The 15154-nt window shown below is 36.1% G+C and overlaps 1 protein-coding gene across 7 annotated transcripts in view; it reads right to left on the reverse strand.

The window, feature by feature from the left end:
* The window catches only part of CDK17 (cyclin dependent kinase 17), a 118046-nt gene that overhangs the window by 39983 nt on the left and 62909 nt on the right, over positions 1-15154 (reverse strand). For 5 of the 7 annotated variants that reach the window (XM_075749141.1, XM_075749128.1, XM_075749148.1 and 2 more), the window contains exons 3-4: positions 13969-14007; positions 4329-4493 (exon numbers count right to left, since the gene is read on the reverse strand). In XM_075749141.1, the coding sequence (XP_075605256.1) occupies positions 4329-4493; positions 13969-14007 (204 nt within the window). The remainder of the gene's footprint in view (positions 1-4328; positions 4494-13968; positions 14008-15154) is intronic. The other 2 variants (XM_075749156.1, XM_075749165.1) reach the window with 1 other exon arrangement.

The raw sequence follows: 15154 nt of genomic DNA on the forward strand, positions 1-15154 counted from the left end.
TTAGCAATTACAGCTCTCAAGATTCTGTTTGTAAGCGTAACAGCTACTGACAATTGTTCCCCCATTTATTGATCCTCATGTTAGTACAAGCCCATTGATTTGGCCCCAAAGTCTATTTTCTTTAGAGAAGTTCAACAAGAGACAGTTATATGGGCAAACTCACAAATAAGACTGACAAAATTAAAGTAGTATTGTATTTTAAGCCATGGAGCAATTACATAATTTCTTTTTAAAAAAGACTGACACTTATTTAGGTAATCATGTGATTGATATTATAATACTTTTTTCTCTTAAAATACAATGTTCAATTCACAAAAGTGTACATATTATGAAATTATTTTAAAAAAGGACATTTCGAAATGCAACGCTCAGAACTGCAAAGAGCATCCTAGTTGACAAAGACAATTCTTCTACTAAGACCACCACCTATGCAATAATACACAACTAAGGTCTATTTCAAGAACTACTAACACCAACCCCTACATTTGGGGTAGATAATGCAGCTGCAAGGAGATTCTGCTCTTTGTAAACCAGGAACGTGAAGACAAAGTGGGTCTGTACCATTCAAGTCTAAAACTGTAGTATTTCAGACTTAAATGATGGTCAGTCTATTTTGAATATTAATGTGATATGATTAATTCTGTTAAGTCTGGATAAACTACATACCCTTAAAAGTTTTTAAGCAGGACGCTGGCTGTAACATCCAAAAATGTATCATTAAGCACATGCCTGAATTTCTGAAGGGCTAAATACCCAACTGCTCCTATCTATAAGGGTTTGCAGATGTTTTAATTATATTATAAACAGGAATACTTTTAAGCTTTTTAAAAATATCTTGACTGTGTTATCATCTAATATAAACATGTCCTATTTCATTCAATTAAAAAGGCATTAGTAGAGCCTTATGTTCATTATTTGAATAGCATAAACCCAGGAATAAGGCATTAACCTAGTTGTTTTAATAATTTTGCACAGGTGCATGATGACAATATTTGATTAAGTAATGATGAAAATATTTCCTTAATTTCACTAAGCTTTGCTATAGGCAAATTCACCTGCACCAAAGCCAGCTTGCACGGTCTTCAGAGGTTTTAACGGTTCAATGATTTATTGAATTGCTCTCACTGAATACCCAAGCCATTCTCTTACACAGATGTTTATTTTAATGTACTCTACATATCTAATTAAATATCCAGTATAGCCATGTAATGAAAATCTGTAAATGTCTACAGTATAACAGGACAACTATGGAAGTACATTTAAAAGAAAAGGCTGTCCTCATTTCCGCTGTGAGGAATGCATCATGGAAGAAATTCATCCAGGGAACCTACAGGGTAGCAAATGAGAACTCCAAGTGAGCTAAAGAAATATCCCAAACTACTCAGTAGTGAGTCAGACTGCGTGATCTTTCCATCTTACTTCAAAAAATTACAAAAATAGTCACCTGACTTGCACATTGGATTCCTTCCAAGGTGCACTTTTCTTTGAAGTGGCTACATTTCATGATTAGTTTCACTAATAAGGACTCAAATTGAGGAAGGCCATAGTGAGAAATTGTCTTTGCTGTTAACGTTACCAAACTATGAAAGCTGTATGGAAACATAAGTGCTTTCAATTCCAATATTTATGACACAGAAAGAAAACTTCTCCATAACTGTATCAACACAACTGGGAAAAGCAGGGATAAACTCTCCCCTGACTGCTACTGAGGTTCACCAAGAGGGTCAGCTTCAGTTGGCTTTGCACATTCCAAGCGCCTCTCCAGTACTGCCAGTAATATAAATATGGATCAAGGACAACTAAGTTGGTTCTGCACTCAGCCAGGTCAGATCCAAAAAAGGGTTTATTAGCTCTGGCTCCATGATGCACTGCAGCAGTTAAATGTTTCTGGAGGTGCAAGATTTTAGAAGCTGTGCAGCTATACTTGCGCTAGAAAACCCTCAGCTAGACCTTCATTCTCATCAGTGGCATGGCACAGTCACAATTTGGTCTGAGAATCATCTATGTTATTTAAAATCATCATGATAACTGAATATGAAATTAAAAATTACTACAAAACTTTAAACAAAGGCACGCTTTTTAGAGATCTGTTCAGAATTTTTATCTTTACAAAACGTTTTACAAAACCTAAAGCTAAACAGAGATGTTTCCGAGTAGAAATTCTTTTTAAAATATTTTGGGATTTTACATGTTACCACAACAGCAGGAACTCACGTTCAGTGCTCAGAAAGCAAACAAAACTCAAAAACTCTCCCAGGCTCCTCGACCAATTTTTATATTGATATTCTCGTTCAAAAGCAAGCAGCATGAAGATGCACCTGTGGCAGGTCTCATTTTAATATGTTTTTAAACCAAATAATCATCCTTTAACAGCCATCCTTTTGTCAAGGATATCTCTCTGATAGCATTTTTCCACCATTGGAATAGAGGAAAAAGTGGAGAGAAAAGAGGATGAATGAATAAAACGAAGAAAATAGTCTCATGTAAGGTAGCATATTTGACCATCTCATTTCTGATGTCATTAGCCCAATGGAGCAAACCTCAGCATCCTGCTGAGTAATAACCATTCTCATATGGCAGGAACAAAAGGAAGAAAGATGTGAAGAAGGTGCAGAAAGAGCATTAGTAATTATGCTTCTATATGCTTGTACTTGTGTTATCAACCACTAGACAACATGTACAAGTAGCTTAACTTTTCATCAAATGAGGAGTAAAAACAAAAAAAGGCATCGTTAATGGCATCATTGCATTCAAAGCAAAAAGAGGTGTTTAACATATACATACATACACTCAGTAAATCTATTTCATAATACTTCAACAAAATTACAACTTCTACAGGAATGTTTAAAATATGTTATTGTAACACTTCCTACAGACTAACGTATTAAAATTCTGAGTGCTGTTTAAAACTTCATCACCTGAAAAAAAATAAAACTAATGGCATTCTTCTGCAATACTAATATATTAGTATTTTTTTTCAGGTGAATAAAGCTTTGAGAAAACTGGAAAATCATTAAAAGAAACCAAAAACTGTTTATCAGTTTTCCTTTTGCAAAGCTGATCTGAAGTTCATAGTGAAATTTTGCAGAAGAATAAGTTATTGGTAAATTTACTTTTAAAAATGCAAGAGAATATTTTTCAAGGTAACACACAAGAACAACAGTACAGAGGTATACATCTCTGCTGTTCATGTACCCAGTTTATATACATGTGATTTGACAAATAATCCATAAAAGCCTAGATATTCCTAATCAGAGAGTTCTTTAAGTACACAATTTATTTTTTTAAACTTTGTCTTCCTGTTAGAGTCTTGGCAACTTAAACAAAGCTTGGCTAGGCAAAAAAAGAAAAAAAAAGTATATAGGACTTGAGTGAAATCAGGAATTGACACGGTAGCAAACTGTGCACACTAAAACCTGTTTTCTTCTGTGATACAGAATACACAGCTGCTAAAGTCCACTCAAGAGGACAGAATTCTTTTTTCACTTTGAATGGTAGCACAAACAGTAAAAACGCAAGGTTTGGAATATGGTGAGTGATATTACAGCAGAGGAGCACATAAGGGGCTTGACTACTATCTTGAATACTCATAGCTTAATCTTGAAGGAGATCAGTTTGTTGCACACTTCTGAAGGAGGACAGAAAAATTCATAAAGTTCTAATTAAATTGTGACTTGCTCTCATTTTCTACTATCAATTAATTACGCATAATTTAAAATAACATAAAAGCAGGGTAAAACATTAATGGTGACTTGAGGCAGCAACATGACAAATTACGTGAAGGAGAGAAAAAAAAAATTCATAACTTATTTGCCCCACAGAACCAGAAATATAGCTCGGGACCATAACAAAAAGATAATCATAGTTGAGTGGCCTTAATTTATCACGGAAAAAAGTAATTTTTTTTTTCTTATAATAATGAAAAGTCTAAGTAACAGACCAGTTCTTTTTCAATTCCAAATATAGGATGATTGTCTTCTGGTTTTATCATATTCAATTTATTGTAGTTCTCACCAATGCTTAACTGAGATGGACACACACGTTTCTTGCAAAGTATTAAGAAAAAATATTTTGTAACTTTTGTTAACTTTGCAACTTGTCAAAAATTCATGGGTGACTTCTGTGTGTTCTTGTAATGGCTTTCTTCTGAAAATCTTAACACACATTCAGTACCTTAAAACCAAGTTTCTCTAGTAACTCCAGAGAAAGATCAGTGCATTCCCAGAGATTTATTAATGCATTAGAATAACTGTATCTCTTGCTGAGAATCAATACAGACATTATACTTCATAGAGAAATGAACTTAAACAAACAATGTAGTAAATTACCTAATCTGCTCCCATTTCTGGGCATTGCCATGAAAGAGCCGAGGCTGCCCCCTATGACGCTATGTGGTCTCCGTAAAGGGGGCTTCTTGAAAGATCCTGTGTATTGGTGGAGAAATGAGTGCATGCTGTGAGACGTTGGAGGCCTGCCATTCTTCACAATAGGCTCTACAATTCACAAGGATCAAAATATTCATTCCCACAAGCAAGCAGGAGTGTCAGGAACATGCCAGAAGGGAAAAAAAAAAAAAGAAAAAAAGAAAAAAACAGTTACTAGACAGGAAATCACCACTCTGGTAAGATTCTCTTTCATACTAACAGTAGACCATCATACTACTGCCATTTCTCTATTAACAAATTAATACAAAACACAGCATTAAGTATTACTCAAATTTCATTTTATTAAATTCTGTCACTCTGCTGCTGGATCAGTGAATGACCTGAATATACAGGCTAAAAATGTGAATGAAACCAGAACGTAGCTTTTAATATCAGTATTATTATTTTGTTCTGAATTAATAATTTGCCTTATTGCACAGTGTTTCATCTTTAATTTAAACAGACCAGCTGTTACATCAACTCACATGATGAGCAAGTTCAACCGCAAGCCTTTGGAAATATTCTCCTTCCCAAAATTTGTGAGGATCACTAGTAGCAAGGTCTCACTACTGGAAGTCCTTACAAGGAAACGTACCTGTCTACACCCACCAGAGCTGTCATGCCATAATTAAGGTTATTAACCTAAAGGATATCAGAATAATTAAGTTTCCAATGAGTTATTTTGGCTTTCTATTGGATTGTGTCTCAGAGAGTTCACTGTGCTTAGACTTAAAACCAGGATCGTAAGATTTTTAAAAAATTATTATTATTATTTAGAAATGTTAGAAATTTTAAAATCTTATATGCAAATATGCACAGAAACTGAGTGTTCGGGTTCTCTCAGCAACCTGACTCTGCACACATGGGCTAGCACTCAAGGATTGCCATGGCACTAGAAGCAGTTTAACTCTAAAAACACAGAAGGTTTTTTTTACCCCAACAAGAAGCAGAATAGACTTCAGCTTGTATTGATTGTCATAAAACTGGACTTATCAGAACCACTGATGAAGTCATTCATACAAAAAATTAAAGAAGTACCCAGAGGTCAGAGTCACCTGGCAGCTATGTGCAGGAAAAAGACCAGAAGATAAGCCTAAAGAACACTTTAGATTCAAGTAATTCTTGTTTTTCTCCATCATTTGATTAGTATTCCCATTACAGATATATGTTGTTTGCTACTATTCGGAAGACAGAAAAGGCAGTAGCCATGCACTGAGCGACTGCAGCGCGAGTGCTACCGAATGGAGTGGCACCTTCTGAGGCGCTTCTGGAGCCACTGCTCCCAGGGCATAACACAGCCGGGATCTGCTCAGAGTTTCACTCATGCCTGCTGGGACAGGGAGCAGTCTGGGATGCTACTTCATCACCTCAACTTACGTTCTTACGTGCAGGGACCTCAAAATCTTGCTTTCCCTTCCAAAATAAGATAAGAAGAATAATATACCTAGAAGAACTTATGGAAAGCAGAATTTCAGTGGTGAAGGAAAATAACAGCAACAAATACCTAATAACCTAAGGAAAACAGGATCCTGAAGGGAACTCCCTCCTCTCCCCACAGGTACAAAAACCTTTTTGGATATATTACTATGATTGGTCTGAAGCAGAAAGACAGAAATACACAGAACTATCCAAGGACAGGCTGGTGACTTTAAAAAATAATTATAGAAGGAATTTTTGCATATAAGCATGAGTAATACAGTGAGACAAAAAAAAATCACTTTAACTCAGCTGCTGCAAGAAAAAAAAAATGCAAAAAAAATGCTTCAGGCAGAAAATAGAACATGAAAGGACACATCAGCACTGTTACAAACCTGCCTGCATCTTTCAATTAACATCATTCATAAACACAGCTTCAAACAGGAGAACATGAGGAAAAATACACCATAGATCCGTGTGTACATTCGTGAAGCACAATCAGTGTCTTCACCTTCAAGACTCTGCATGTCTCTGTCCCAAATCCTTATTTCTGTTTCTAATAGATTGCATCATCCCTTTTGATTTAAGAGTGGTATCAGCTTCCTTCTTGTGCGGTTTCAACAGCAAATATATCCCAGGGCAGCAGGCAGCAAATTCCTCATCAACTTTTGAACAGAATCTATTACTACTTCCACATGACAGAAAACAGGTTCACATACAGCACAACTACTGCTTTTGCTTTTTATATATTAAAATTTGCTTTCTGCTTTCCAACTTTCTTACTAATCTTTGATTTGATCTAGTTTCTAGACTAAACACCTCACACTGTAAACACAGTGCTGAACAAATGAATGGTAACACTGAAACTCCAAATACCTGATAAGTACCTAGTTTGTTCTGTTGAGACAGTCATCACTAGTTATAACTACGATGCTTGGTGGGTTTTAGTGGCTAGTTTGCATAATTTTAAAGTTACTACTCCATTTGTATTCCTTATCTAAGCAATAAATAATATATATTAAGCATGGAATTCCATGTTATTTTAATTGTTTCTAAAACTGAATTTTTATGAAAAAAAAAAAAAAAAAGAGAACCAACTCAGATGTTTTTTCTGGGAAACTCTGGGAAATAAATCTCTCCTCCCTTCCACCAAGTCCTGCTATGCCAAGCAAAGCAAAAGTCCCTCAGTTTTTTGTTTTGTTTTAAAGCCCTAATGATAAACCTAGGAAGAAACTTCTCAGATCTTTTTTGGTAGTACTGCTAAATATCACTGAAATATTTTTTAGCTCTGCCACTAAAGTCAGTAGCCTTACACTTTGGAGAGTAACTTAAACCTTGAGCAAGTGCTGAGACAAGACTGATGCTTGGTAACTGAAAATGCATCTCCCATGGCAAGAGTATTGTCTTGCACACAAAAATGCAAATTCCGCATCAAAGTAAACATGACTTTTCTCATCCTGATGAGGAACTGAAGATGCCAGGATACATCTCAACAAAGGTCGGAGAAGCACTAACGGCAGCACAGGAAAGGGGCAGGGCCATACGGCTGGAAGAAAATCTCTGCCTCAGGCATCCTGGCCACCCGTACCCACCTCTGTATATTTGCAGTTACTGAGGATTCCAGTACCTTCAACCACACTGGAGTGTATGCAGATGTGTGGACTACAGCTGCATTCACAGAGCACAGAGTTGATAATTTCCCTTGTGTATTATGGCTTTTGTCTACTCATGCTAAAATTCATCTACCTCCATGAACCGTGTAGCGCATAAAAAAGGACAGAGCTTAGGAATACACTGAATGACTAAGTAGAGATTGAGTTCTATGTTCATCAATAACATGACAGTGTGATGAACAGAGATGATTGTTTAAAAAAATTGTTTTCCTCATGGCACTGGTAGATTTGCATGTGTTTGACAATTCAAAACAAAATTCCTAAAATATCCTAACAATAAGATCCAATTATACAGAAATAACTTTTGCCACCATAGGCAACTACTACCTTCCCACGCTGTCGTAAGTACTGTTCTAAATTATGGAGGCTATTATAAAATTTAGCAACAATAATTTAGGTCATGTAGTAGGACAGGCATAACTACTGATAGACAATGAAATGAAGGTTACAAAAAACTCTCAGATTACTAGTATACTTCTGACTAAGAGAAGTATTAATAATACTTGCTTACAATTTTTTTTTAAATCCTAGTACACATTCGTTTACAAAAAGGAGGGATTATATGGCATTTTATGATGGTGTAACATACAGACTTGTGGTCTGGAAAAGTATTTTTTGTTATACAGAGCTAAGTTTGCAACATCATATGCTAGAAACTTTTAAAGAAACCTTCACATGAATTCTGCATTGTGTGCTGCAAACATGACAGTAACATCTAAGAGCTGGAACAAATATTGAAAATGATCAAGCAAACTCTTGCTGGAAATGAATTTACAAGACTTTTTATTATTATTTTTGTGCATTTATGAGATACAAGATTTAAAGAAAGTGCTTTTGAAAAAAGTATTTCACTGCTTCTGTCCAAAGATCCCTAAGTACTTCTTCCAAAATTATAATTTCATTTAATTCACTTGAATTCATTTTTTTGAGGATTATTAATATGTTGAATCACTACATTTATAGGGTAACGCTGAAGTTTTTAAGGTGTGGATTTAGTGCAACGGCCTGGACTTGAATAAGAGGAGTCAAAACTGTAAAAGTTAAATGCCTTTATTACATACATCTATAAATTGCTTCTTATAATTTTATCTCAGTAATTATAGGTTCAGTTTGTCTTTAAAAAAAAGTTTCCCTATATAAAACTCACAAACATTCCTTATGTTAGTGTCACTGTACTTGGTAAATATAACTCAGTAACCATTTAAAGGTTTAGCTGACATGATGGAGTAGTTTCCAGTAGCACAGTAGGTATTTTCACGGTGCTATTGGTTTAATACTCAGCTGCAGCCAAAGTGAATGATAGAAATTAAGAGGGGAGTAGAAAACCACCAGAAAATCACTATGCAAGTGTATGGATCTACTGCATTTTGATTATCATGAACAGTTCCGGTCTTCCTCTCTCAAATAAATTAAAACTGCAGAACTATGATACAAACCACAGACTTCTAGGAGGGCTGAAGAGGGCACCTAGGAATCAGCTGCATCCACCACCACCTCCCTGCAGCACAAGAGTAAGGGTCACTGAAAAAGAAACCGTGGCAGATTGCACATGCCACACGGAAGGGGTTCTTCACACCCCTCAGCCTGTAGAAAGTCCTTACCACAGGATGTTATGACTATCAGAAGTTTGCAAGACTCAAGGGGAGACTGGACAAGAAATCTGCTCAGGGTTACTAACTGCACGGAGACTCGCCTGATTCAGGAAATCTCTGCACTAGAAACCAGTACAGTACTCCGGAGAAATGCTGTTATATTTTGGGCTCTCATCTTAGACTTGCCCCTAAATGTCATCCTCAGAGACCAGAGAACAGCCAGGCAGATCTCCAGCCATCCTCACAGAGCAAGACTTCTACGGCACCTGGGCAGCTCGTGCATGTTGACTCATGCTGGCATAACCATTCCAGCGAGGGCCTTATTAATTATTTATTTCTAGCTCTCTTTCCTCACTCTGCTCTGTAATCTGTAACTCCAAGCTGATAAAATTTGTAAAAATGGAAAGTGAGCTGAAAGAGAGACTTCTCAGTTGTTCTTTTTAAACTGTGTTTGGTCAGTTGTTGTTATATTATCTTCTTATTTTGGCTACAGAACACCTCATCTTTCACTCATCTTTCAAGGAATGTCAGCTCAATTCTTAAATTTCTTACAGAACTACGAAGCTATCATGCAAATCTAGTCTTTAAATGTAAAATACACCCACACACTTTTCTCTCAATGCCACATCCATGTTATCTTGCTAAATGTGCATCTTCAGCAAGGTTTAAAATTGGGCAAGGCATGGTGACTGCACTATTGTATTACTTGATTTTCAAGTCTGGCAGCAGCTGAGCTGCTGGTTTATTTCATTTTCCTGTATTTTTTGCATGCTATCATTCAAACTTCTGCTATTATTGACCTAATGCAAAATAACTACACCACCACCATTCAAAGAAAATAATATTTAAAATACAACCAGCCTGGCTTACAAATGTTGTAAGAGTGGCTAGACCATGTTGTTGATCTGTTTTAGAATATACACCTATATTTTAAGAACTTAATACAGTACCCAGGAAGGTACCACTACTATGCTAAGTTTGAAATAACGCCAACACCAATGCTAATAAACATAAAGAGCTGAAAATAACTCAAATGAATTGCTGAAATCTTTCAGTTGTGAAGTGACAGAAATTTATGCTTGAACATAAGTGGAACTGATTTTTTTTTTATCTCATAATTACGAGAACTGCCAAAGTCAAGTAGAACAATAGTGTATATAACCAAGAAGCTTGCCTGAGGAATTAGTTAAAACCAAATACTTTATGAGGTTATAAAGATGTCTCCTCTTTTTCCTTTAACTGCAATTTAAACTAACCACAAACCCTGACCTGAAATTACTCCCCAGTTAAGCAATTTTTCAATAAATCCCCAATGTTTCTTTTCCTTGTCCATTTTTCTTAACAAAGAGCCACACTACCACTTTCTTTCCTGTGCTGGATTTACTTAACTGGATTTAGATAATCTGAGTTCCAGAGAGCCTGCAGAATTGCCTGGCATTTCTATGCAAGGCCTCAGACACCGACATACTGTCACACGTCAGTCAGCTGGTGGATTAAAGAAAGAGTTTTCATTAGGAATGTAAATGCATTTTAAAACACATTTTATGAATATCTAATACCACATATTCAACTACCTCTTTTTCTTTTTTTATGTCCCATGAGTATCTCTATCATGTGACAAAAAGACCAAGCTGGCTTTCAGATTTCACTGTCTAAATTTTGGAATGGTATCTGCTTCAGCTAGCTTTAATAAAGAATCAAAATCACCTGTCATACATGGTGACATTTTCCCTTAAATCAAGCATCTCTGACAGAGCTGAATAAGTCTGCAAGAAAATGTATTATTCAGTAACCACTACCCATTCTGGACATGGAAACCACACAAATACATAAATATATATTTTAATTTCACACAAATAAAGTACACAAAAGGAATTCTTTTTCTGATCAAAGACAGACAGATTTTGCAGACCTAGCATTTATGATTTCTGATTTGGGTATATAATGGGGACTGAACCCAGGCATGCTCCATAGTCTAAGGATGAACTTTTGTGTGACAGCAGGCCTGCCACAATTCACTGCTGCTACCAAAAAGGTAGCTCAAGGTCCTCCCCCAGCAAAAAAGAAGTGTAATTCTGATTTAGGTTTTTGAACTAGACCATCACGGGGCATGCAGAGTGCGGGTGCTGACAGAAGGATGGAGGCAGAACTTCACTTGCCACTTTTAGCTGCATCTTGACTTTGGATCAGCTCAACTATAACAAAATCTCACTAAACGTCCTGAGAATCAGCTACTGGTTTTTATAGGACAGGACTCTCTGCAGTTTTTTTTCCACTCACCTTGACCTCATCCTTGCTCCAGAAAACTTCCAAGGTTGTTTTGGTTTTGTTTTTTGTCTTTTCCATTTCAATAGAGAATGGGGAATTGTCAAAAGTCTACATACATGAAACTAAATCTTCATTCTCTAAACAGCCCTGCATTCATGAAGCTTGTGATCCACCACAGTAACCTTTTAAAACTATTTATATCCATTGTCTCAAATGCTACTGTTGTGTAGCTGGCTCATATTTTGGCATCATCTACTACACATTCATTTAACTAATCTAAATGCATGCCCTATTATGGATTACTCAATTTTTACATGTTTATTGGCAATAAAGATTGATTTTTTTTTTTTTGACTTGCAATACAAAATATTTTGAACAAACTGCTTTTCTGAAGAAGCTGTTGTCAAAAAGCCCTTTATTTCTTCAGAAATCCTAAAATGTAAGCATGTGAATTTCTGACATCTTAGAACTGGCATGCTGCACTGTACAGTATTTAATTACACTGCTGTGAGGCTGTCAGACCCACTCAGTAAAATTAGTTGATTGCAGGTGATGGCTCCCATAGAATATTTAAATAACCTGAAATAGTTAGACATTTGCTATATCTGTACTCTCAGGGAGCTATATGAGGAGCATTGCACAAAATACTGTATATTTATACATTATTTTATGAGGTTATTTCCTTGGACTCCATTATGTGATACACCCAGGAAAACATTAAGTCATCCTAAAACTAGAGCAACCACTGGAAACCACATAAAACTGTGTTTGTTCATTAAATGAGACCTTGACTATTACAATATTAAAAACTTAGCAGAACCTCAAGGGATTCCCTCCCAAATTAATCCATTTGAGTACAGCAGTCATGCAGAGCAAATGCTCTTCACTTGGAAGACACAAGGCAAAAAATATTGGTGGCACATTTGAAGAAATGTGCCAACAGAAACCTAAAGAAACTCAGTTTCTCCCAGAAATTAAGAACCACAATGATTAAAATGCCACTGTAATGTCCTGTAAACTCTTTTTTTTCTTTTTTTTTTTTTTTTTTTAATTTGGGATGGAAAGGACAGAAACTTTTCCAAGGAGTTTGTTCAAACTACAAAACCAAGAGATAAGACACAAGGCTAAAAATGAGATCAAGACATCTAAAAAGCACTACAAAACAGCCTTTCAAAGTTGACTTCACATACAGTAAGGTTTTGCCTTCGGTCTAGGTACTGAGACAAAGACAATCACAACCAGATGTGAAATAGTCAAAGAAGAGTATCTGCCTTTGAGATTTATATATTTCATACCATTTAAAAGATAATTCTCAAGACAGCACTTTTGGTCATCAGAACACATATTGGAACACAAGTCTGGTAGTCCCATATCTCCTATCCCATATGCATGACACGCTATCAGTTACTTATCTTCCTTCTAAAAAGGATAACTCCAGAAAGCATCGTACTACACCAAATCCTTCAGAACACTGTCAGGTACAATTTAAATCAATGTGAGTCAGCATCGTAGCCAAGATACAAGCATCCCTGGCCTCCATCCTTGCCTCCCCACACACAACTACCCTGTAGCTCCCAATGCAAACATCTGTGAGGCCACAATGCCAACCAAATCAGGAAACAGAGGACCTGGCTCCTTTTTGTCCTACTTTCAGAAATAATGGTGTTGGCTAATCACATCTATTTTACTCTAATGTACTTAACAAGTCCATCTGAATTCCATTTGAGAACAAATCTCTACATATCCATCAGTGAGCCTATGCTAGCAGAAATTTGGTGTATTTACAGAGTCCGCTTCTGCATCTAAGCACCATGTTCTCCTGCCAAATTTGCATTCTGCTTGTGAAGGAAAACGCTTATGAGAGGACAACAACCCCCCCACCCAAGACTACAGGTCTCTGCAGCACGCTTTCAGGCACTGAATTTTCATGCTCATTTGACTTTATAAGCACTTCCACACATGAATAGAGCCTCCAGGTTTTGTGGGAAGAAGCAAATTAAAACAGAAGGGAAGAAAGAACACTATGTTGTACAGGGTACGTGGGATGGAGAAACCATACTGAACAGTAATAAGAAAAACTGATGTATGCCACAGCACAGAAGGGTACATACGGACTATAATAAAAACATCATCAGGATGGTGTGAGGGACAGTACAAGGTTCAGTATTTAGCTGTGACAACTGCCAGTTATTTGCAGCAATCTGTAGCTCTAGAATGAGCTCTAGCACTTCTGGAGATGTTTTTTCTTCCCCCCTCCCCCTGATATTTTTATTTTGATACTTTCCTCCAGTATCAACAGAGAAATTGTCTTGTTTTATTACCAGTAAGTATTTCTGTGCTCATATTTTCAATTCAAGAACATTGTCTTGAAAATATGTTGCAACACACTGTTTTCCTTCCATACTCAAGGAATCACACATAGCAGATGGAATGGGAGTTTCTCAGCTGTACTGAAGATGATATGAAATGACTACAACTACAAAGACATTTGGATGTTCTGAGACAGTACTGGAATGTGTCAATTTTTATAAACATTCACTCCTCTTATCAGAGTAGTAACTAGTCATTAAGGCCTTAAACCTAAAAAACACTTACGCACTTTACTGTAGCTGATCCTTCCATTATTACTCACACCTGTAAAATTACAAAAAAATTATGCAAGTGTTTGTGAAACTGGATCCTATGATCACATCACCGAGCTAAAACACACCAAATGGAGATAATTATTCTAAAAATTCATTAAGCCATCTCTATCAGAAGCTCACTTGTTTGGTTTAGTATGTATGTGCGTATATATAAATATAAAAATAAAAACTGGCAATATAGAATGGCTTTCCAAGATACATGCAAGAGCTGTGGATGTATTTTTGAATATATCTTGAAATTATTCTTAAAAGCATGCTCAGAGCTTGTGATAATGTATTTTACAATATTAGACAATACAGCCACATTTTTTGCTTTCATTAGGGAGCATATTCATATGTATTTAAAGTATTTGCATAAATTTTACAGTTAATTGGGCTTTAAATATGCATGATTTGGATGTTACTTCTAGCCAAATTTCATTAGTATGTCATAGGCAAAGAAAAATTTCAGGAACAAATTTAGTTGTCAACTGCTACAAATTACCATTTAGTATTTTTAATATTAATCTGAATACATATATTAAGGTAAAACCTAGAATTAGAAAAGCAAGCCAGCACATTGTTAGTGTGCTTGAATCAAGACAAAATGAAAAATAAACAACAAATGGCCAACTAATTGGTTTTATATGTTGAAACAGAGACCATGAAAAGCTGCTGCATTTAGATAAAAGAATAGCCCAAAGTATACTTCATACAGTCCACAGTTCATAAGGCTTCAGACAGATATTAGGCATTTCGCTGGTCCCTCTATTTTTATGGTTTAAGCAGCTGATTTTGCTGCTTCCTCACCCAGAAGCCAATTATGATGAACATAATTTGTAAGGCAGATTTAATTATATATAGGTTTCTGTTCACTAAATAATCTGATGGTGTTCCAAAAAAACCCCAAACTAAAACTGTTGGTTATTCTACATTCAGTGCAACAGCTCTGTGCTACTGCGTTGAACAATATGGGTTGATCCCTGCTAATCCCATTTTGCTGCTGATGGATGAGTGCTGCATACTGAGGTTGTACTGACATCACGCAATGAAGGAGGCTGTGTATGAAATGAGATCGCATACAAAAGGTTAGCTGATTCAGTGGTATCAATGCACTGCAAAGAAATTAAAAGTTACATATCTATTTTTATGTCTGT

Source organism: Balearica regulorum, chromosome 1, assembly GCF_011004875.1.
Source record: "Balearica regulorum gibbericeps isolate bBalReg1 chromosome 1, bBalReg1.pri, whole genome shotgun sequence".
Lineage (NCBI taxonomy): Eukaryota > Metazoa > Chordata > Aves > Gruiformes > Gruidae > Balearica > Balearica regulorum.